General features: G+C 46.1%; 1 protein-coding gene across 1 annotated transcript in view; it reads left to right on the plus strand.

The window, feature by feature from the left end:
* The window catches only part of ATL3 (atlastin GTPase 3), a 42,866-nt gene extending 20,526 nt beyond the window's left edge, over nucleotides 1-22,340 (plus strand). Inside the window, exons 3-13 of the mRNA XM_060254859.1 lie at nucleotides 3,650-3,793; nucleotides 5,033-5,137; nucleotides 6,968-7,018; nucleotides 8,112-8,168; nucleotides 8,273-8,365; nucleotides 13,211-13,349; nucleotides 14,775-14,902; nucleotides 15,789-15,845; nucleotides 17,893-17,964; nucleotides 19,244-19,675; nucleotides 21,988-22,340. Of these exons, the coding sequence (XP_060110842.1) occupies nucleotides 3,650-3,793; nucleotides 5,033-5,137; nucleotides 6,968-7,018; nucleotides 8,112-8,168; nucleotides 8,273-8,365; nucleotides 13,211-13,349; nucleotides 14,775-14,902; nucleotides 15,789-15,845; nucleotides 17,893-17,964; nucleotides 19,244-19,675; nucleotides 21,988-22,074 (1,365 nt within the window). The 3' untranslated portion in view covers nucleotides 22,075-22,340. The remainder of the gene's footprint in view (nucleotides 1-3,649; nucleotides 3,794-5,032; nucleotides 5,138-6,967; nucleotides 7,019-8,111; nucleotides 8,169-8,272; nucleotides 8,366-13,210; nucleotides 13,350-14,774; nucleotides 14,903-15,788; nucleotides 15,846-17,892; nucleotides 17,965-19,243; nucleotides 19,676-21,987) is intronic.
* Nucleotides 22,341-23,448: the final 1,108 nt, after the last annotated feature.

The raw sequence follows: 23,448 nt of genomic DNA on the forward strand, positions 1-23,448 counted from the left end.
GAAATAAATCCTTTTCTCCCTTTCTCACAGTACAAGAACTCGTGGGCATTCAATGAAATTGCTGAGCAGTCAGGTTAGAATGGATAAAAAGAAGTACTTCTTCACCCAAAGGGTGATTAACATGTGGAATTCACTGCCACAGGAGGTGATGGCAGCTATAAGCATAGCCAGCTTCAAGAAGGGATTTGATAAAAATATGGAGCAGAGGTCCATCAGTGGCTTTTAGCTACAGCATATTATTGGAACTGTCTGGGGCAGTGATGCTCGGTATTCTTGGTGCTTGGGGGGGTGGGGCAAAGTGAAATGGCTTCTAGCCCCACTTGTGAACCTCCTGATGGCACTTCGGGGTTCTTTTTTTGCCACTGTGTGACACAGAGTGTTGGACTGGATGGGCCATTGGCCTGATCCAACATGGCTTCTCTTATGTTCTCAAAAAGCAATTGCCGAGTTGTGGTTTTGTTTAAAGCTTGGCACTCACTTGGTTAAGGGCATGTTGAGCTAGTGAAGGAAAATGCCACAGAGAGCAAAATGAAATGTTTACTTCATTACCTCACTGACATAAATATGACCGGCCTGCTGTTTTTGTGAACAAATGTCATTTTCAAACAATACGAGGCTGACCCATGAGGGATAGAGAAAGGTCTATATTAGAAAACAAACAACACCCCCTTCCCCGCCAAACCGATTTTGAATCGAAATCGGTCTCATCTCTAGCCTGGGGCGAGCACTTTAGGTGGGAATGGTGGAGAAGAGAAACACTGAACTTTTGTTCATTTGTTTGTTTGTTTCACTTGTACTGCACTTTTGCCCCCAGTGGGAACCCAACGACGCTTACAGCATTCTCCTGACCTCCATTTTATCCTCACAACCGTGTGAAGTCAGTCAGGCTGAGCGTGTGATTGGCCCAAGGTCACCCAGTGACCTTCCATGGCACCAGTGAGGATTCAAGCCCAGGTCTCTCAGATGCTAATCTGACACGCTTAACTGCCACTTGTTAACTAGACTCTTAGTGCGGCACTAGCTCTGCGCAGGCAACATGGAGCCCCACAGCTCAGCTAAGCAGTGAAGGATTTGAGTTTTAAAAACCATTTTTCCTCCTATTTTGACTGCTTCTCTTCTGTCCCTGATTGCTTTTGCTTCCTCCTTGACCCTAGTTGGGGCTAGCTTCAGGAAACTCTGCCCCACCTCTAACAATCAGGATGGGTTAGAACCAATACTCCCTCTAAGCTGTGGATTCTTGTGAGCTACTAGCATTAAAGCTGGGAGCTACTGAATAAATTAGTTTGCTCTGGGGCCATTTTTTTCCTGAGCTAAGACAAAAAGTGTGAGCCAGAGACTACAAAACTGTGAGCTAGCTCACACTAGTTCAGTTTATAGGGAACACTGGTTGGAAGAAGAAGAAGAAGATGATATTGGATTTATATCCCGCCCTCCACTCCAAAGAGTCTCAGAGCGGCTCACAATTTCCTTTACCTTCCTCTCCCACAACAGACACCCTGTGAGGTGGGTGGGGCTGGAGAGGGCTCTCACAGCAGCTGCCCTTTCAAGGACAACCTCTGCCAGAGCTATGGCTGACCCAAGGCCATGCCAGCAGGTGCAAGTGGAGGAGTGGGGAATCAAACCCGGTTCTCCCGGTTTTTTATCTGCATCCAGATAGAGAAATTAAACTAATTAGTGTTCTAAGAATTTATCTTCTAAAACTAGTAGCTCCAGATACCTCTGGGATCTTGCCTGATCTTGCCTGATTTTACAAATGAATGAATTGTGAGTTGTTCTTTGAATACCTGAAAACCAGACAGAAAACCTTCATAGAGTTTTAGCTTTTATTTTTAAAAGGGAACAGTTGTCTTTATTAGACAAGGCATTTAAAAAGGCAAGCATATGAAAATTAACCGTGTACTGCTGCAAAAACAAGGGCCAAAATTATCAAAGCTCTTCCTGTTTCTACAATGGTATTAGAGTATGTAAATTTTAAATGGAAACTGCCGCTGAATAATCTGAAGGAGATAAAACTGCAGCTAAATAATCTGAAGGAGACTGAGACTGGCACAGGCAGACATGAAGAAGCTGGAAAAGATTCTTAAATGTTGAGATGTATCATTGGCAACCATGATTGAGATTTTATTTTTTATTTATTTACCTTCAATTTATATCCCGCCCGTTCCAAAAGCGGACTCAGGGCGCCTAGCAGTCGTAGTAAAACCAGTAATCTCAGTTACAAGTTTAAAACAAATAGAACATAAACAATTAACAATTTAAAAGCAAGATATCAGATGCTATACAAAATTTTGAAGCGTAGGTGGATCAGATTATATTAGGTCTTCTGTTTATCTCTTGGTGGTCCTTTCGATGGTATTGCTCAGCAATAGTATTCCCCTTTGCTAAGTCTGGGTGTGGTAGCTGGACAAGGAAGAAACGTGACAGGAAGAAAGTTGATTCCTTTGTGGTGCTGGAGTAGTTTTATGGATACCATAGACTGCCAAATAAGTAAATTCTAGATGAAATTAAACTTGAACTTTCTGTAGGAGCTAAAATGACCAAACTGAAGCATAAGAACATAAGAGAAGCCATGTTGGATCAGGCCAGTGGCCCATCCAGTCCAACACTCTGTGTCACACAGTGGCCATAAAAACATAAGAGAAGCCATGTTGGATCAGGCCAATGGCCCATCCAGTCCAACACTCTGTGTCACACAGTGGCAAAAAATTTTATATACACACACACACTGTGGCTAATAGCCACTGATGGACCTCTGCTCCATATTTTTATCTAAACCCCTCTTGAAGGTGGTTATGCTTGTGGCCGCCACCACCTCCTGTGGCAGTGAATTCCACATGTTAATCACCCTTTGGGTGAAGCATATCATACTTTGGTCACTTGATGAAAAGACAATAATGCTAGGAAAATGAGAAGGCTGTAGGAAAAAAGGAAGACTCAACGACTGGTGGGTTGACTCAATCCAGGACATGATCAGTTTGCAAGACCTGAGTGAGGTTGTTAACAATAGGATGTATTGGAGATCATTAATTCATGGGGTTGCCATAAGTCGGGAATGACTTGACAGTACTTAAAACACGCAATTGAAAGCAAGCCAACGTTCAAGTTATTGTCTTAAACTGCTTTTTGGATTTCTTCCTATAAGCCAAAGTCACACACACGCATAGAAATCTCACCCAAATCTCTTCTGAGAATTCTATCCAGAGAAATCTGATTTGCTTATCACATGAACTCATTTTTAAAAGAAAAATGGCAGTCTTACTTTATTGCTACAGAGCTGAGCTCCTTAAGATTAAAGCTGAAAGAAGCAAAGATGGCTGGCTAGATTCTTGCCAAGACCCCAGAGGTGTCATGATGAAATTTCTAGGTGCCACGAAGACCTGGTGGCTGGGATTTGTGGAGCCTTGTGCTAAGTGTTGTTCTCATTGGATTAAAGTTTAATATTTTGGATTGCTGTATTTGAGGTGGCTGATTTTCATAACATTTGTTTGCGCGTAACTTTCCTCAAAGTTTTGATGTTCTGTGAAAGTCTGTTCATTCCCCTGTTAAAAGTTGAAAGGTTAGATTGGCTTCGCCTGTATCATTGGGTCAGGCCCTCTCTGCGGTGAGGAGGCAGGCAGCCCCTTTTACGGAGTTCCTTGTTTTTCTGCAGAAAGAAGGGGGCCATTCCAACTGGCTGGGAGAAAATGATGAGCCCTTGACAGGTTTCTCCTGGCGTGGTGGCTCTGACCCCGAAACCACCGGCATTCAGATCTGGAGTGAGGTATTCATTGTGGAGAAACCAAGCGGGAACAAGGTAAAAGCAGGGTGCTGGTGGTGAGCTTTTCTTCAGAGGCTAGATTTTCAATTTATAATCGGGACTCTTGAAAGACCCTTTCATCTAGTGATGTTTTTGTTGCTCTAGAGCAGGGGTGGCCAAACTGTGGCTCTTTCACACATTTGTGTGACTCTCTTAAGTCCCCACCACCCCATAAGCCAGCTTGGAGAAGTCATTTGTCTCTTTAAATCACTTCTCCAAGCCAAACTTGGAGTGGCTTGGAGAATGCATTTTAAGTTAAGTTGGTTTCTTTCTACCTCTCCCTCCCCAGCTATTCACCTGTCTTCCTTTCTTCTGGCTCTCAAACACTTGACATTCATGTCTTGTGGCTCTCAAAGATCTGACATTTATTCTATGTCAGGGGTGGCCAGCGGTAGCTTTCCAGATGTTTTTTGCCTACAACTCCCATCAGTGTGGTGTAGTGGTTAAGTGTGTGGACTCTTATCTGGGAGAACCAGGTTTGATTCCCCACTCCTCCACTTGCACCTGCTAGCATGGCCTTGGGTCAGCCATAGCTCTGGCAGAGGTTGTCCTTGAAAGGGCAACTGCTGTGAGAGTTGTCTCAGCCCCATCCACCTCACAGGGTGTCTGTTGTGGGGGAGGAAGGTAAAGGAGATTGTGAGCCGCTCTGAGACTCTTCAGAGTGGAGGGCGGGATATAAATCCAATATCATCTTCTTCTTCTTCAGCCCCAGCCAGCATGGCCAATGGCTGGGGCTGATGGGAGTTGTAGGCAAAAAAAACATCTGGAGAGCTACCGTTGGCCACCCCTGTTCTATGTGGCTCTTTTGTTAAGCAAGTTCGGCCACCCCTGCTCTAGAGAAAGCCCACAGACTGGTTTTTCCTTCCATTGGGAGGTATTTCCTCTGATGCAGCAACCAACCCCTCCATCCTGTTCTCTTGGGCAGAGTCCATAGTTCAGTGGTAGAGCATCTGCTTTGCATGCAGAAGGTCCCAGGTTCAGTCCCTGGCATATCCAGTTGAAAGGACCAGGTAATAGGGGATGTGAAAGACTCGGGAGAGCCACTGCTAGCCTGAGTAGCGAACACTAACTTTAATGGCTAGAAAGTCTGATTTAGTATAAGACAGCAGTTTTGATTGAAATTCTTTCTTCTCTGTTGGCAAGGATGGCTATTACCAGTTGGGCTGCTGGGGGACACATCGGGAGGGGGTCTGTTTTTGGTCTCCTCTTCTTAACCCTTTCGCCCTCTGCTTTCAGGTGGCGGTTGTGCTGATGGACACCCAAGGAGCCTTCGACAGCCAGTCAACCGTCAAGGACTGTGCCACCATCTTTGCCCTCAGCACTATGACCAGTTCCGTTCAGGTGAGTCTCCCTGACCTTGTTTTGTAAACAAAGCGATTCTTTCATGCAAGACCTCCGATCCACTTGAGGGTTGAGTCACAGCTGATTTGTTTGCCTCGACAGCTTGAGGGAGAGGTGACTGCATCGCTATAGTTGCTAAAACGGGACTGTTACCCAGAAGGCCATGTGTGGTCTAGGCAAAAAAAGGATTAGGGTGCAGAAAATGTGTCAGGCCAGACTGAGGTAGGAAATATTTTTTTTTGAAAACCATTTCTCCCTTGCCTTCTAGGCATCTCACAGTTCGAGGTATACAATACCAGCTAAAGTCAACAGAAATTAAAGTAAATGAAAGTAGCTGCAAAATAAACAGGCTCTGACAGCCAGCTGACTGTTGATGCGTTATATTAGTCTGAGGACCTTGATTGACAGCAGGTTAAAACAGAATTCTGTTATTGACCTGAGGGAGTGGCAGTTGAGAGTGGCAGGAAGGAAGGGTGAGGGGTATAGAGAGAGGGAGGGAGAAGAGTGAAAGATCGAGGAGGATCTTGAGATAGGGAAATGGTCGTCCTTCCCTGAGGGAAATAGCTCAGAGGAAAGGGGGGTAGTTCCTATCAAGTGTTAAAGAAAGAAAATTTGAACCTGTGTGTATATTCCTGCCTCCACAGACTTTAGTCATTTTATGACCAATAAGCTTATGTCTGTTTATCTTAAGGAGTGACAGCCAAGTGATCTCTGTCAACACTTATAAACATCTGTCTGTTGAACAAAATGGTTACATTTTTGTGAGCAGCTATCTATTATATATAGCTGTATGAAGTTTCTCTCATTCCTGTTGCCTTTTCACCTGCCAAGTTTAAAACGGAAACTTCCCTGACGATCTCACTTGACCATTTCCCTGTAAGAGTGAAATAAAACAGTTTATGTGAATTCATATCAGCCTCTCACGTGCTATATTCTTACCAGTACCAAAAAATGGTTTTCCAGTTCCTCAGTATCTTAGGCTGGGTCCAAATATATATAACTGTTTAAATATTTTTTGGGGAGAGGAGACAGACTGAGAAATGAAGAAGAAGAAACTGCTCAGTTAAGACAAAAAAGGAAGTGGTGAACTGCCACACAGGAGAATGGATAGAATGTAGTGGTCCTCATCGAAAACTTGAAGGGGTATCTAATGAAATCTGGAGTTTTGTGTGTAGATTATATAAATGCATACTGAATTATGCCAATTCTGCGCTTAGTATTACTGTACGTGTTTTAAAGGAACATCTGCTTCAGAGGGTAGCTGTGTTGGTCTGCAGTAGAACAGCTTGGTTTGAGTCCAGTAGCACCTTAGAGACAAGATTTTTGTGGTTTGCACTTTCAAGAGCCACAGCTCCCTTTGTCAGATACTCGGGGAGAGACGGTGGCTCAGTGGTAGAGCATCTGCTTGGTAAGCAGGTCCCAGGTTCAATCCCCGGCATCTCCAACTAAAAAGGGTCCAGGCAAATAGGTGTGAAAAACCTCAGCTTGAGACCCTGGAGAGCCGCTGCCAGTCTGAGTAGACAGTACTGACTTTGATGGACCGAGGGCCTGATTCAGTAGAAGGCAGCTTCATATGTTCCTATGTAAATAGGAAAGAACTCTTTGCAACATGGCTGAGTTCTTGCACAGCAAAATGTCTTGTGGATCCTGAATGACTTATTGTGGCATCTGCTTTTGTGGCCCAAAGCTCACTTGTGGGTGCACAATAAATCTGTTAATGTTTTGGAGGTGCCACAGATCTTACAGTTGTTTTTGCTGCAAAGTAGTCACATGGCTATCCGTTTGGAGCGTGTCAGCATGGCTGATATGTCACTTCCTTTCCTTTTTTAGATCTATAACTTGTCCCAGAATATCCAGGAAGATGATCTACAGCAACTGCAGGTAGGCAGTAAGGTCTACTGATGAAACATTTGTGGAGTGGCGTGCAGGGTGCTGTACAGAAATGGGTGTTGTTCCAGCGCTCACGTGGCTTTGTATATTCTGTGATTCTGCCAGAGAGCAAAACCCGAGAATGTGGTACTGCTGAGAATCTTAGCTTTAAAAACCTTCCCATTTCTTGTCTTTATACCAGAGAGAAATCAGAAAAGCCCAGTGAATTTCTAAATAAGACTTTCAGCGGTCAGGCAGGCAGGATTTCAGCACCCAGAATGAATTCTGCAAAAATGGGTTTGAGCTCAACAGTAGAGCTCTTGCTTTATGGGCAGATGGTTCCAGGTTTAATCCTTGGCATTTCCAATTAAAGGATCTCAGATATCAGTTGCTGGGAAGTTCTTTTGAGATCTTGTTGCACCTCAAACTCTGGAGAGTCCTTACCAGGTAGAACAAAAAAGTACTAACTTTGGACAAGTCAGTGCTCTCACTTCATCCAAGTCAAAGCAAATAAAACTTTTTAGGCACTTGGACTTCATCTGAACGAGTTTCATTTGTTGCTGGGTGTGGCTCAGTAGTATAGAATGAACTTTAAGTGCAGAAGGTCATGGGAGAGTTGTGGTTCAGTGGTAGAGCATCTGCTTGGCACGCAGAAGGCCCTGGGTTCAATTCCCAGCCTCTCCATTTATGGGTCAGGTAGTAAGTGTTGTAAAAGGCCTCTGCCCTGAGATCCTGGAGAGCTGCTGTCAGTCTGAGTAGACAATACTGACCTTGATGGACAGATGGTCTGATTCAGTATACAGCAGCCTCGTGCGTTCATATGACCCAGGTTCATTCCCTGATGCCCTCAGTTACCAGGTGATGGAAAATACTATCCTTTGCCTGATAACACCAAAGTTCTGTTGCAAGTTGAAACGGGCTGCTATGCATAGATGGGCCAGATGTTTGGATAAAACCATTGTATATGTTCAAATGCTGCAAGAGGTCCTCCCTGCCACCACCCAGTTCACCCTTTCTGCTGTTCCAAAAGAGCAGCTGAGAATGGACATTGTCTTGCCTTAACTACAAAACAGGCTTGCAAGATGTCTTTTGTTCCCCTTTCCAGCTCTTTACGGAGTACGGCCGACTGGCCATGGATGAGATCTTCCTCAAACCGTTCCAGGTATGTGGGTTTCTGCTTCACGCTCTTGTACTGGGTGGAGCACTCTGAGTCCTTCCCTGCCGTCGTCTTTGTGTGTTGCTTGATGCCTTTTGTCTTCCACGCAGACCCTGATGTTCCTGGTCCGAGACTGGAGTTTCCCGTATGAGTATTCTTATGGCCTGGATGGCGGCAGACAGTTTCTGGAAAAGCGACTGGAGGTAAAAACCAGTGGGAAGCCTAGCAGGGAAGAGCCTGTTGTTGCATTTTGCAACTCACAAGCAGCATTTGGCGCAAGGGTGGCCAAACTGAGGCTTGGGAGCTACATGTGGCTCTCGAAGCCAGCTTGGAGAAGGCATTTCTCTCTTTAAATCACTTCTCCAATCCAAGCCAGCTGGCAGCTTGGAGAATGCATTTAAAGTTAAAGTTGCTTCTTTTCCACCTCTCTTCCCTTCCTCCCTCCCCATCTATTGGCCTTCCTGCCTTCATTCTCTCCCTGCAGCTCTCAAACATCTGATATTTCTGTCTTGAGGCTCTCAAACAACTGACATTTATTCTGTGTGGCTCTTATGTTAAGCTAGGTTGACCACCCCTGGTTTGGCATTTAGTGAGAAATGGCAGATCTGTTGGAATTTGAGGCTTTCTCTAGGGCTGTTGCAGGTAATAAAATCGTAGTTAATTTGCATACATTTGTGTGTTTAAAAACAGCACACTTAGAAGGAAAAAAAGGGTGCTTTGTTTCTAGGTGGTATGCACACGTGTGTTGCCTCTTATCTTAGAAGAGGCGTTCCTTCATGTGTGGAAGGGAGTACAGAATATCTCTAAGTGCAGAGGCATTCCTTTGTGCGTTGGAAGAGGGAATGACTCTCTTGAGGCGGCATTTACCAGCCAAAGTTTTGCTATCTGTGGATCTGTGCTACAGTAACTCTGGGATTGAGAAGTGTCTGAAGAAGTTGTGCATGCTTGCAAAAGCACGTATCCAAAATATAACTTTGTTGGTCTTAGGAAACTGTATTCTGCGGCCATGCAGGGTTACAGTCTGCCGTCCTGCACAGCATGTAATATGGGCATTGACAGATTTTCTTTGGCTTTAGGGGCCAGAATTATTTTTCACCCTTCAGGGTTTTATCACTATTCTTTCTTATGATTGCTACTGCAAAACCTAATCCTGAACTCTTCACAGTTGCTTGTCATCCCTCCCCATAAACTATAACAAAAGCATAGTAGTATTGTGTAAAAAAAAATGCTATGCTGGGAATTATTAGGAAGGGAATTGAAAACAAATCAGCCAGTATCATAATGCCCCTGTATAGAATCATAGAGTTGGAAGGGACTTCTAGGGTCATCTAGTCCAACCCCCTGCACAATGCAGGAAACTCACAAACACTTCCCCCTAAATTCACAGGATCTTCATTGCTGTCAGATGGCCATCTAACCTCTGTTTAAAAACCTCCAAGGAAGGAGAGCCCACCACCTCCTGAGGAAGCCTGTTCCACAGAGGAATCGCTCTAATGGTCAGGAAGTTCTTCCTAATGTTGAGCCGGAAACTCTTTTGATTTAATTTCAACCCATTGTTTCTGGGCCTACCTTCCGGGGCCACAGAAAACAATTCCACACCATCCTCTATAGGACAGCCCTTCAAGTACTTGAAGATGGTGATCATATCACGTCTCAGCCGCCTCCTCTCCAGGCTAAACATCCCCAGCTCCTTCAACCTTTCCTCATAGGACTTGGTCTCCAGGCCCCTCACCATCTTCGTCGTACTCCTCTGGACCCGTTCCAGCTTGTCTATATCCTTCTTAAAATGTGGTGCCCAAAACTGAACACAATGCTCCACGTGAGGTCTTACCAGAGCAGAGTAAAGTGATACCATTACATCACGTGATCTGGACACTATACTTCTGTTGATACAGCCCAAAATTGCATTTGCCTTTTTAGCCACTGCATCACACTGTTGACTCATGTTCAGCGTATGATCCACTAAGACCCCTAGATTCTTTTTGCATATACTACTGCTAAGACAAGTCTCCCCCATTCTATAACCATGCATTGGATTTTTCCTATCTAAATGCAGAACTTTACATTTATCCCTCTTAAATTTCATTTTATTGATTTTAGCCCAGTTTTCCAGCCTGTCAAGGTCATCCTGTATCCTGTTTCTGTCTTCTTCTGTGTTTGCAACCCCTCCCAATTTAGTATCATCGGCAAATTTAATAAGCATTCCCTCTATTCCTTCATCCAAATCATTGATAAAGATGTTGAACAAAACAGGTCCCAGGACAGATCCTTGAGGCACTCCACTTGTCACTCCTCTCCAAGAGGATGAGGAACCATTCACAAGCACTTTTTGGGTGCGATCTGTCAACCAGTTACAGATCCACCTAGCAGTAAGAGGATCCAAACCACATTTTACCAACTTGTCAACAAGGATAGTATGTGGAACTTTATCAAAAGCCTTACTGAAATCAAGATAAACGATGTCTACAGCATTCCCCTGATCCAGCAAGGTAGTCACTTTCTCAAAAAAAGAGATCAGGTTAGTCTGACATGACTTGTTCTTGAGAAACCCATGCTGGCTCTTAGTAATCACATCCATTCTTTCTAAATGTTCCAGGACCGACTGTTTGATTTGTTCTAAAACTTTTCCAGGTATAGAGACGTCAAGCTGATGGGTCGGTAGTTACCCAGATCATCTTTTTTTCCCCCTTCTTGAAGATGGGGACAATATTTGCCCGCCTCTAATCTTCCGGCACCTCTCCTGTTCACCAAGAATTCTCAAAAATAATAGCCAGAGGCTCAGAAATTACATCCACAAGCTCTTTTAGAACCCTTGGATGCAATTCATCTGGCCCTGAGGACTTAAAGAAACTAGGTGTTTATGTACTACCCCATGCTGATCCTAGGTTGGAACTTCATATCCACCTTATATGTTCTGTTTTTGCCATGTTGAGCACCGTTTCCCTCAGAAGAGAAGACTGAGGAAAAGTAGGAATTGAGCAGTTCCGCCCTCTCTTCATTACTTGTTACAATTTCACTTTCTTGCCCTCGCAATGGGTCTACCATGTTCTTGCTCGTTTTCTTACTCTGAACATAAGAAAAGCACCCTTTTTTTTGTTGTTTTTAGCATCTTTGGCCAGCCTAAGCTCATACTGAGCTTTAGCTTTCCTAACTTTTCCTCTACAAGCACTGGTGATTTGTTTATATTCATCCTTGGTTATAAGGCCCTCCTTCCAATTCCTAAAGGAGTCTTTTTTATTTCTCAAGTTTTTAGAGAGCTGTTTATGGAGCCACTTCGGCTTCTTTAGGCTTTTTCCATTTTTTCTTCTCATAGGAATCGTCTGTGATTGCGCTTTCAATATTTCGCTTTTAAAAACTCCCACCCCTCCTGAACCCCCTTCCTCCTAAGTATTTCTGACCATGGAATTTTACCCAGCATAGTTCTAAGTTTATCAAAGTTTGCCTTTCTGAAGTCCAACCTATAAGTCTGACTACGTATAGCTTTTCCCTTCCCTAAGACTGTAAATTCCAAAATCACATGGTCACTACTGCCCAGGGTGCCCACTATTTCCACTATTTGTATAAAATAATGGTGCAGCCTCATTTGGAGTACTGTGTACAATTCTGGTCACTGCACCTCAAAAAAGATATTATAGCATTGGAAATAGTGCCGAAAAGGGCAACTAGAATGATTAAAGGGTTGGAACACTTTCCCTATGAAGAAAGGTTAAAACGCTTGGGACTTTTTAGCTTGGAGAAACATTGACTGAGGGGGTGACATGATAGAGGTTTATAAGATTATGCACAGGATAGAGAAGGTAGAGAAAGAAGATGCAATACAAGAACTTGTGGGCACTCAATGAAATTGCTGAGCAGTTGGGTTAGAATGGATAAAAGGAAGTCCTTCTTCACCCAAAGGGTGATTAACACGTGGAATTCACTGCCACAGGAGGTGGTGGCAGCTACAAGCTTTGACAGCTTCAAGAGGGGAATGGATAAGCATCTGGAGCAGAGGTCCCTCAGTGGCTATTAGCCACAGCATATTGTTGGAACTGTCTGTCTGGAGCAGTGATGCTCTGTATTCTTGGTGCTTGGGGGGGGCACAGTGGGAGGGCTTCTAGTGTCCTGCCCCCAGTGATGGATCTCCTGATAGCTCCTGGGTTTTTTGGCCATTGTGTGAAACAGTATGTTGGACTGGATGGGCCATTGACCTGACCCAACATGGCTTCTCTTATGTTCTTATAGGGTCACCCAGGTTGTCATCCGAACAAAAAGCTAACCTCTGTTTCTAACCTGAATAAGCTTTGTACTTCTATTGAGCATCATGGAGGAGTGTTTTCAGTAAATGATCTATAAAAGTGCTAGATACCATAATGAAATTTCTTGGTGCCCTGGTGCCCGGGGTTTTTTGAACCCTGATTTAATACCTGCTAATACTTAAACAGGCCCTTGTGACTGTCCTGTAACTAAACATAAAACATAATTCCATCCCTTGCTTATCTTTAAGCTAATAGTCCCAAGGTCTGAAGGCAAGTGATCTCACCACACTTTGGAGAGCAGAGGTCCCCAACCTGCGGGCATCTCTGGAATTCTGACACAGAGTGGTGAGCACATCCACAAAATGGCTGCTGCAGGAGGTGGAGCCAACCACACACAGGAAGGCATCATTCAGGGGAGAAGAAGGGTATTTTAAGAAAAAAAATACACCGGGAAAGGCAAGCGAGAGAGAATAAAACGAACACTGGCGGCAGCTGGTGCTGAAACAATGTTATTTCAGTTTGCACAACCAATCCGAAGCCCTGTTGGGCAGCAGCCCCACCTGGCTCCATGCACTTTCCAAAAACACTTGGTGGGCGCCAAGAAAGGTTTCTGTGGGCACCACAGCACCCACAAACACCACGTTGGGGATTTCTGTTGTGATGGCAAAGCAAGTCTGGGTCTGGTCAGTTTCGGGAAGTGAGATCACCTGGGACCCCCTCGTAGGCCACCTCAGATGGAAGAAATGCAGAATTTGGTACTCTTTCGTAAAAAGAGCTCCCAACAACTGATCGGTCTCCTTGTACCACCAGGTGAAATCTCACCAGCATGAGGAGATCCAGAACGTTCGGAAGCACATCCACTCTTGCTTCACCAACGTCAACTGCTTCCTCTTGCCCCACCCCGGCCTCAAGGTGGCCACCAGCCCAAACTTTGATGGCCGCCTGAAAGGTAAGGGCTCAGTCTGTATTCTCCAAATGCCCTCAGCCCGAGGACTGAGCTAGGCAGTCCTTGGGTGCAAAGATGCAGTTTCTGTCTAGGCAGCACCACAACCCGGGGTTTTGCGCAAACCTTGTCGATTTAGAAGTCAAGCTGCAGTCGGAGACGACAGATGCACAGCAGGCAAACAGTGGCACACAACTGTTCTGCTTTCACTTTGCCCCTCTGCTCAGCGTTCCCACCTCTAGGCAAGTGGAACGACTGCTGTGCCTGTGGTTTGTCAGTACTGAGGTAGCGCCTAACCAAAGTTTGCACAAGACCAGGGGTTGCAAGGATCTGTTCTGCTGATGGCAGTGCTTTCCCCTAGTGCAAGGAACTTTCATTACACGGGCCAAACATATTTTTTTTTTGTTAGTTTGGGAAATCATGCTGCACTCTGAACCTTCTGAGAATTTTTTTTACGCTATCCCTCTTACTTTGTGATTTCACCCAGCATAACCACATAGTTTCAAATATACTCTGCAGTTCCTTTTTTGTATTTGTGTGTGTGTGCACACGCCTACATGCATGTGCACCTGGAAGTCATGGTCACCTCTGGTGACTGGCCCCTACGGGGGGCTTGGAGGATATTCAGAGAGGTGGCTGAATAAAGCCTGCCCCTGCCTCCAGCTCTAGTATTCCAAAGAGGCCTCCCATCCAAGTACTTGCCAGAGTCAACCCTGCTTAGCTTCTGAGATCTGACCAGATCGGGCTTGCCTGGGCTGTTCTGGTCAGGGCCAAATATACTCTGCAGTTTAAGGACTAGAAACTTGAAAGTGAGCTGTATCAGACCTCTTTGAAAGGGTTTTTAAAGCTTTGTTTTGTGCCTAATATTATATTCCATTAGTTAATCCCCCCCCATCGTTTAAGACAAATCACTTAAGATACCCTTCTGCCCTAGTTGTGGGAAGTGTGAAATAACAACGCTCAAACTCCGCTTAGGAAAAATGTTCAATATTATCTACAATTTGTTTCTTCCAAAAATTCTCAACACTGTGACAGACAAAAAACCATCTATTGCACAACACGCCTACTGTCCAGAAAAATAATATATTATTAAAGTCCAACGAATCATAAAAGAACCGGTCCAATTTTGTTTCGGGAAGACCCTTCTTCAGGGGACCGTCTTTTACTTTTATGGGTTCAGTGGTGTTGATGTGCCTTTTTTCATATCTCGGCTTTCCAAGTGATAATCTCATCTAAAGTCTCTTGTTGGAGTGCCCCTGCCAATCCTTATCCTGCAGCATTCGATAGCGTTCTCTGTGGAGTGTGAGCGTTGTTATTTCACAGTTCCCTTTGCCTCCGTGGTCCCTCTTTCCACTGACGACTGGTTGTGGGAAGAGCAGCTTCCTTCTCTCCTTTCTAACCCTCTGCCAATTTGCTTTCCCTTTCCTGTAGACATTGCAGATGAATTCACAGATCAGCTGCTGGACTTGATCCCGTTTGTGCTGGATCCCAGCCAGCTTTTGGAAAAGGAGATCAATGGTTCCAAAGTCACCTGCCGGGGCTTGCTGGAATACTTCAAGGTAAACTATGTTGTAGCGGTGGCGTATTGTTTTAAACCTAATCTCACACTAACAAAAAACACTGCAATTCCACCCTTTCTCTGAGGAGCTCAGGGTAGTGTGTATCATTTCCCCCTTCCTTCATGGAGATCATATCGGAGGGCAGCTTTGTTGGTCTAGATTTGAGTCCAGTCCTTAGAGACTTTTAAAGCTTTTGAGAGTCAAACTTCCCTTCATTAAGAAGAACATTGGATTTATATCCTGCCCTATACTCAGAGTCTCAGAGTGGTCACAAACTCCTTTAACCTCTCCCCTGCCCCACAACAGACACCCTGTGAGGTAGGTGGGGCTGAGAGGGCTCTCACAGCAGCTGCCCTTTCAAGGACAAGTCCTGCAAGAGCTATGGCTGACCCAAGGCCATTCCAGCAGGTGCAAGTGGAGGAGTGGGGAATCAAACCCGGCTCTTCTGAATAAGAGTCCACCCACTTTACTACACCAAACTGGTTCTCATTAGACATGAGGAGAGTAGAAGTGGAGATTTCCAAGTCTGATGAAGAGAGCTTCAACTCTCAAAAGCGTAAACCCTGAAACTCTTGTTGGTCTCTGAGGTGCTACTGGACTTGATGACATGAAGGAACGGTTAGATTCATCACAATAATCCTGTGAGGTAGGCTAGGCTGAGGAGTGACTGGCCCAAGATTACCCAGCAAGCTCCCATGCTAGAGCGGAGATTTGAGCTTGGGTCTCTCAAATCTAACCACTAGCCTATTCTGGTCCTGGGGTGTGTGGAGGGATATTTCTCCTCAACAAGACCCTTGAACATAAAGGGTGGGAGTCGCTTGGATTCTCAGCCCTCCTCAATCCATTTCTTTTATTTGCTGACCAATTGCATTTGACTCCCTTCCAGGCTTACATCAAGATCTACCAGGGGGAAGATCTGCCTCACCCCAAGTCCATGCTGCAGGTGAGTCTTTTGGACACTTTCATGCATGCTGAGTAATGCACTTTCAATCGACTTTCACTGCACTTTGCAGTTGGAGACTGTGTGAAACAATTGCATTTAAAGTGGATTGAAAGTGCATTATTCAGCGAGAGTCTTGGAGTCGCAGAGGTAAAACACTTGGGTGTTGCTCAGAGGCTGCCCTCTCTTTTTGTGCCAGAGGTAATCCTACTTGTTACCCTGTTTCTTCACATCCTTCCGCTGGGGAAGAGGAGGTGTAAAAGTGATTTTGTCTACACTGAAGTTTCTTAAGGTTTCAGATTCTTTGGGACTTCTCCGTATTCTAAGTTTCCTCGCTTTAAGTTCCTGTTTTTACTCCCCCCCTCCCCGCCCCCACCCTGTTTTGCTCCCTCTAGTAGTTGATTCAATATTACATTGGTTTATGTCTGGCATAAAAACCTCCAGTTTAAATCCGTGGGGAGATACGCCAGATATAAACCGATGTAATATTGAATCGACCACTAGAGGGCATAAAACGTGTGTGGAACTGGCCTTCCCCTCCAACGAACAGGAACTTACAAGTGAGAAAACTGAAAGTGCAGAAACCCCCTTTTTTGACCTGGCTGGAGTATTTTACACATACCCACATCCTGGCACAAGGAGCATTCTGCTAACACGAGGGCCGGAGGAAAATGTTGCTGTTAGCAAAAGGGGTCCAACAGATCCAGCCCTTATGACGATAACATCAGTCATTTCCTTCTCCTCTTCTGCACATCCTGGTAGTAGATAAAGGTACTCTTTCTAGTACAGAAAGCTGCACAGAACATCATGCTACCTGCCCAGGGATAACAGTGCTTCTAATTGTGTGCTAGTGGCCGGTCCCCAAGGGTAACTCAGCACAGGCCATAGCTTTGTGGGGGTAGGCACATGAACATAAGAGAAGCCATGTTGGATCAATCCAGTGGGCCATCCAGTCCAAAACTCTTTGCCACACAGTGGCCAAAAATACCAGGTGCCATCAGGAGGTGCACCAGTGGGGCCAGGACACTAGAAGCCCTCCCACTGTGCCCCCCAAGCACCAAGAATACAGAGCATCACTGTCCCAGACAGTTCCAACAATATGTTGTGGCTAATAGACATTGAAGGACTTCTGCTCCAGATGTTTATCCAATCCCCTCTTGAAGTTGTCTGCGCTTGCAGCCACCACCACCTCCTGTGGCAGTGAATTCCATGTATTAATCACCCTTTGAGTGAAGAAGTACTTCCTTTTATCTGTTCTAACTCGGCTGCTCAGCAATTTCATTGAGTCTCCACGAGTTCTCATATTGTGAGAAAGGCAGAAAAGTACTTCTTTCTCTGCCTTCTCTATCCCATGCATAATCTTGTAGACCTCTATCATGTCACCCCTCAGTTGACGTTTCTCTAAGCTAAAGAGCCCCAAGCGTTTTAACTTTTCTTCATAAGGAAAGTGTTCCAACCCTTTATTCATTCTAGTTGCCCTTTTCTGCACTTTTCCCAATACTATAATATCTCTTTTGAGGTGCGGTGACCAGAACATGCTTTCCATTCAGGAGGTTCCAGGATCATTCTCCATAGGTTAAGGCACCTGGGAAAGATCTCTTCTTTCTAGAAACCCAGAATGGACCAATGGTCTGACTAGGTAGAAGATAGTTTCATATGGGAAGAAGCCAGACTTATAGGATGCTCAAACATGGGTGGAGCTGAGATGTCTGGAGTTTTCTGTCTTGTCATGTGCTGTCCTTAGAGTTAAATCTCTTCCCACTCCTGGAAGGGTACCAAACCGCAGCATTGTTGATAAGGTGGTAAGGTTATTCTGCATCTGGTGGGTGTGGAATTCAGCTGCCTAAAAATAGCTTTCATTAAAAAAAACCCACCAAGTTTCTAGATCTTAAGGTTGCCAAGGTGTGGTCAAAGTGTGTGGAGACCTATACCAGCTTTGAGTAGGGTGCAGAAAGCTGCAGAGTTGGACAGAAGACCCCCAGAGATGCGTGGGAATACAGGGTGGAACTGTTGGCAAATGTGGACTTCTTTTGTTCTTCTACCCTCCCAGGCCACCGCTGAAGCCAATAACTTGGCTGCCGTCGCTTCCGCCAAGGACATGTATTACACGAACATGGAAAAGGTGAGAGGACAGCAGCATATTGGGGCTTGCCATTTGTGTATGTGTGTGTGTCTCTGGGGATGCATCATCTTTCTTTCCATAACTGCTGTCCCCAACATGTGAGCGGGATTGCCTGCCTTAGCATTCTGAACTCGATTCAAGGTGCTAGTCCTGAGTGAGGATGTTAAGATGAGAGGAGACTCTCCCACCTCCCGAGATTGACTGGTCTTGGATTGTCTTGCAACGAAGAAAAGAGTTGTTAATGCTTGTAAGCAACAAGTTCGTGGTGAACTACTAATTGCAGGGAGAGGTGTTGAGGGGGGGGTGGGGGTTGATGCGTTACAGCCTTCCTCTCATCTTTCCAATACTTCTTAAAAAATCTTGCCCTTTCTTCAGGGAACTCAGGATGGTGAATCTGGTTCACCCCCACCTCCATTTTAGTCTTACAACAACCCTGTGAGGTAGGTCAAGATGTGAAGAAGAAGATATTGGATTTATATCCCACCCTATACTCTGAATCTCATAGTCTCACAGTGGTCACAGTCTCCTTTACCTTCCCACCCCCCACAACAGACACTCTGTGAGGTAGGTGGGGCTAAGAGAGCTCTTACAGCAGCTGCCCTTTCAAGGACAACAACTGCAATAGCTATGACTGACCCAAGGGCATTCCAGCAGCTGCAAGTGGAGGAGTGGGGAATCAAACCCGGTTCAACCAGATAAGAGTCCGCATACTTAACCACTACACCAAACTGGCTCTCCACACCAAACTGGCTCTCCAGTGAAAGAGTGACTTGACTGGTTGATAATTTGAGTCTGGGTCTCCCCAGTCTGAGGCTGAAACCAGCTACTACCCTGTTCTTCCCTCCCACATTCTCAGAATGTTTGGCTTAGAAGATCCTCCCCATAAAAGGCTGAGCTCTCATTTTCTCTCTCCCATCCTGTTGTCCTCTGCTCTTTAAAAATGTCAGATTCTACCAAAGATAATGAAAAGAGGCAGGGCTTTTTTAAAAATAGCAGGAACTCTTTTGCATATTAGGCCACACCCCCTAGGCTCTCCCTTTATGAAACATCCATTCATGGAAACATTCACTTACTGCTTAAAGCGCTCGAATGCTTACTGACTACAAGCCCCAGAATGCTTTGCAAGACAGCTGCCTGAAAGAGTGTATCTCAGGGCAGATAAGGTGGAATAAGGTTATTCTGTTGGGAGGAGGGACGAAGGTGCCCGTAAGCTCAGAAAAGGTTGCGCCCCCCCCCCCTTTGGCCTTTCTCTCTGAACGCCTCTGTTCCTTTCCTCCAGCTCTGTGGCGGGGACAAGCCATACATCTCGCCAGACATGCTGTCGGAGAAGCATCACGTGCAGAGGACGCTGGCCCTGCAGCACTTCCAGCGCATCAAGAAGATGGGGGGCAAAGAGTTCAGCCAGCGCTACGAGGAGGAGCTGATCCAGGAGATGGAAGAGCTCTACGAGGACTTTGCCAAGCACAACCAGAGCAAGAACATCTTCAACGCCTTCCGGACGCCCGCCATCATCTTCAGCGGCATCGTCTCCCTCTACCTGAGCTCCGGCCTGACGGGCTACGTCGGCCTGGACATCGTCTCGCAGCTCTGCAACTTGGTCGTCGGGTTGCTGCTCATCACTCTCCTGGCCTGGGGCTACATCCGCTACTCGGGCCAGTACCGCGAACTGGGCGTCGTCATCGACACCACTGCCGAGTTTCTGCTGGGAATGGTGGGTGCCGTGGGACGGGCGGTTGTGATGGTGTGGCTTAACCGGAGGGGGAGGGCGCCGGTGGTCTTTGTGGCCATCTGTGGACAACTGCAAAGGCGCGAGAGTAGTCTGACATGTGGCTACCATCGGCCAGGGTCCTCTGTGGGCAAAAGACAGTGTCCGTTTAGGCCAGGGGTGGCCAAACTGCAGCTCAGGAACCACATGTGGCTCTTTCACACCTATTGTGTGGCTCTCAAAACTCCCACTGCTCTGTTGGCCGGCTTGGAGAAGGCATTTGTCTCTTTAAATCACTTCTCCACGCCAAGCCAGCCAGCGGCTTGGGGGATGCATTTAAGTTAAAGTTGCTTTCTTTCCACACATTCCTCTTCCCTCCATCTGTTTGCCTGCCTTGCAGCTCTCAAACATCACTCATGTCTTGTAGCTCTCAAACTTTTGATGCTTATTCTGTGTGGCTCTTACATTCAGCAAGTTTGGCCACCCCTGGGCTAGGCTGAGGCATCTCTGTAGTGAACCTCCTGTGCTTTGCTTGGGAAGATAAGAGTGCAAAATCAGTTTGACCAATTTTGCATTAGACCTGGTTTAGCCCTGTCCCCAAGCGGAGATTCTACACTAAAATCATAGCCATGGAGTTGGTTTCTCTGATTCTAGTGTAGAATGTTAGTTTGAGGACAGGGTTAAACCAGGATTAAAGGGCTCGTGCGAAATTGGTCTTTATGTTTGGATTGGAAGTGCTGGTAAAAGCAGCAATGACCTGTGACTTAATTGTTGGTATGTAGCCATGTTTGTGTTCAAAATTCATGAACTGCTATACAGGCGGGGGAAGCCGTGTCGAGACTGTCACAGCAAAAATAGACAGGAGTCTTGTGGCACCTAAAAGACTTGCATTGCATGTCAGCATAAACAGATGTTCTCATGAACTAGAACTGACTTCTGGCAAATGCAGGTTCAAGAGCAGCTGCAGAAAAGGCCGCTAGCGTCAAGCTAGAAAAAGCACGTTTGTTCGTATAGTGCCACCAAGTCATTTGTGTGTACTGGTTTGCAGTCTTTCTGTGTTTACTTACTCCGTTCGTACTCTGCCATTTTCCCCAGTATGGACTGAAGGTAGCTTGTGTCGTTCTGTTTCCCGTTTTGACCTTATTGTAACCCTCTGAAGTAGGTGAGGCTGAGAGTGTGTGACGTGAGCAAGGTCACCAGCCAGCTTCCATGGCAAAGTGAGGACCTGAAGTTGAGTGTCCTAGAGCCTAGTACAGGGGTGGCCAAGCTTGCTTAATGTAAGAGCCACGTAAAAGGAAGGAAGGAAAATAGATGGAGAGAGGTAGAGGTAGAAAAAAAGCAACTTTAATTTTAAATGCATTTTTCCCAAGCTGCCAGCTGGCTTGGCTTGGAGAAGTGATATAAAGAGACAAATGCCATCTCCAAGTGAGCCAACAGGGCAGTGGGGGCTTCGAGAGCCGCACAATATTTGTGAAAGAGCCACATGTGGCTCTCGAGCCACAGTTTGGCCACCCCTGGCCTGGCACAACACTAATTGCACTGTACTCTTGCTCTTTCTATATACATATATGATGTGGAATTTGGCCCCAGACTGTGGATTTTAAACTATACCCTATGGCAGGGGTGGCCAACGGCAGCTCTCCAGATGTTTTTTTTGCCTACAATTCCCATCAGCCCCAGCCATTGGCCGTGCTGGCTGGGGCTGATGGGAGTTGTAGGCGAAAAAAATAATCTGGAGAGCTACCGTTGGCCACCCCTGCCCTATGGTGTTTTCCATCAAGTTTGCAAGGAAAAAAATTACCCCCTCACCCCCAGATGAAGAGGTGATGTCTGTGCAATATCACAACTGAGGGAAAAAAGTACATGAGCATCTTAAATGTCACAAGACCTCAGTGGCAACCTGGCCATGTTGGATCAGGCCAATGGCCCATCCAGGCCAACACTCTGTGTCACACAGTGGCCTAAACCCAGGTGCCATCAGGAGGCCCACCAGTGGGGCCAGAATTCCAGAAACTTAGCAGAAGGTGGCAGTGATTGAGACTGGGCCCTTCCTGCCTCAGACAAAAGAGAAGCCATGTTGGATCAGGCCAACAGCCCATCCAGGCCAACGCTCTGTGTCAGACAGTGCCCAAAGCCCAGTTGCCATCAGGAGATCATAAGGGTTGGGGACGCCTGATCTACATTTTGGGGCCAACAGAAAGCCCCACATTCAGAGGCAGCATGGCCCTTCGCGTCAGAGACTTTTTCTGCTTAATTTTTTTTCTTGTTGTTTCAATCAGCTTATCATGTTTCTCTTGCGTCCATCCTCCCCCTTCCAGGTGACGTCCCAGCCGAGTAGTTCTGCTCCGACGGCGGAAAGCAGCACATCGTCCGGGACAAGTGCCAACAACAAGAAATCCCTGTAAAGTCTTCACGCGAGAGGTCCAAACGTCACTGGGTTGACGGCGATGGCCTTGCTTCAGTCTGCAGATCCAGGCACGGCTTTCTGGGCTTTTTCCAGAGTACCTCCGAGCTCCGGATATTTTCCCTATTTTGATTTTTTTTTTTTAAAGAAAAGAACCCTTTCCCGTTTATTTTACTTCCTGCACTTTAACAAAGAAAAATAATGCAGCTTTAAAGGTTTTTTTTCTGTACCAATTAGTGCCTTCCTCGGGGAAGAGGAGGGGAGGGGGGGGAAAAAACAGGCTTGCTGATCACATTCCTTTGACCACCTGCTTTTGTCACTTTCTTCTGGATGCTTGTCAACGAGAAGCGGTCACGGCGCGGTTCCCCCCCCCCCTCACTGGACAGCAAGCTCTTTGTCCGTCTTGTCGCTGGGGCCCTTCCTTGGCTACATTCCTCCTGGTGAAGACAACAGCGCAGGAGCGCCCTGGGCCAAAAGAAAATGAAAAGCGAACCACGCATTCCTTGACACCTCCCCCCCCCCCCTTTCGTGCCTTTTTGTGGACCGCACCTTGCACTCCCTTGACCCGTCACTGCCTTAGAAGTCCACCTCCACAAGCTTTAGTTGGGGGGCAGGGGAGAAGACCAAATACTTTGAGCAACCTCTAATTTCCTTGGACGGCTCTAACCCGCCATTCCATCCCCCCTTTTGTTATTTTGTTCAGTTTCATTCCCTCAAAACCGTGACTTGCTGTGGGCACAGTGATACCCCCTTCCCCTTGTCCTCTCCTTTCTTAAATTCCGTTAATGTTCAAACTGTAGAGGCGGGGTTTTTTCCAGCGGTATGGATGGGAACCAGAGGTACGGATGGTAAACACCATCCCTCGCCCTTTTGGGCATGTTGTAATTCAGGAATGGGGGAATAGGTCTATGCAGCTTCTGACCTACTGTGAGTGGCTCACTTGGTGTTTGTTAAACTGCTTATTTTGGCCTCTTGGGACTATAATACTAAGGTGGTGTATGTGAGAGCAGGTCTCCCAGATGGTAATTTTCTGCTAATGGACAGGTAGGCAGGTGTGATTTCCCCCTTTAGGCTGCAAACTCCTGATTTGTCCCTTACACCCAGGGCTTTTTTTTTTTGTAGCAGGAATTCCTTTGCATATTAGGCCACACACCCCTGATGTAGCCAATCCACCAAGAGCTCTTAGTACAGGGCCTACTGTATGCTCCAGAAGGATTGGCTACCTCAAGGGGGTGCGGCCTAATATGCAAAGGAGTTCCTGCTGCAAAAAGAGCCCTGTTTACACCATTCCCGAGGATTCCCTGTCCCCAAGGAGCAGCATCTTTGGGGGGTGGGGGGAGAAGAGGCAGGAAAGTTCCGCGCTGCTGATGGAAGC

The sequence above is a fragment of the Heteronotia binoei genome, chromosome 1 (assembly GCF_032191835.1).
Source record: "Heteronotia binoei isolate CCM8104 ecotype False Entrance Well chromosome 1, APGP_CSIRO_Hbin_v1, whole genome shotgun sequence".
NCBI classification, from domain to species: domain Eukaryota; kingdom Metazoa; phylum Chordata; class Lepidosauria; order Squamata; family Gekkonidae; genus Heteronotia; species Heteronotia binoei.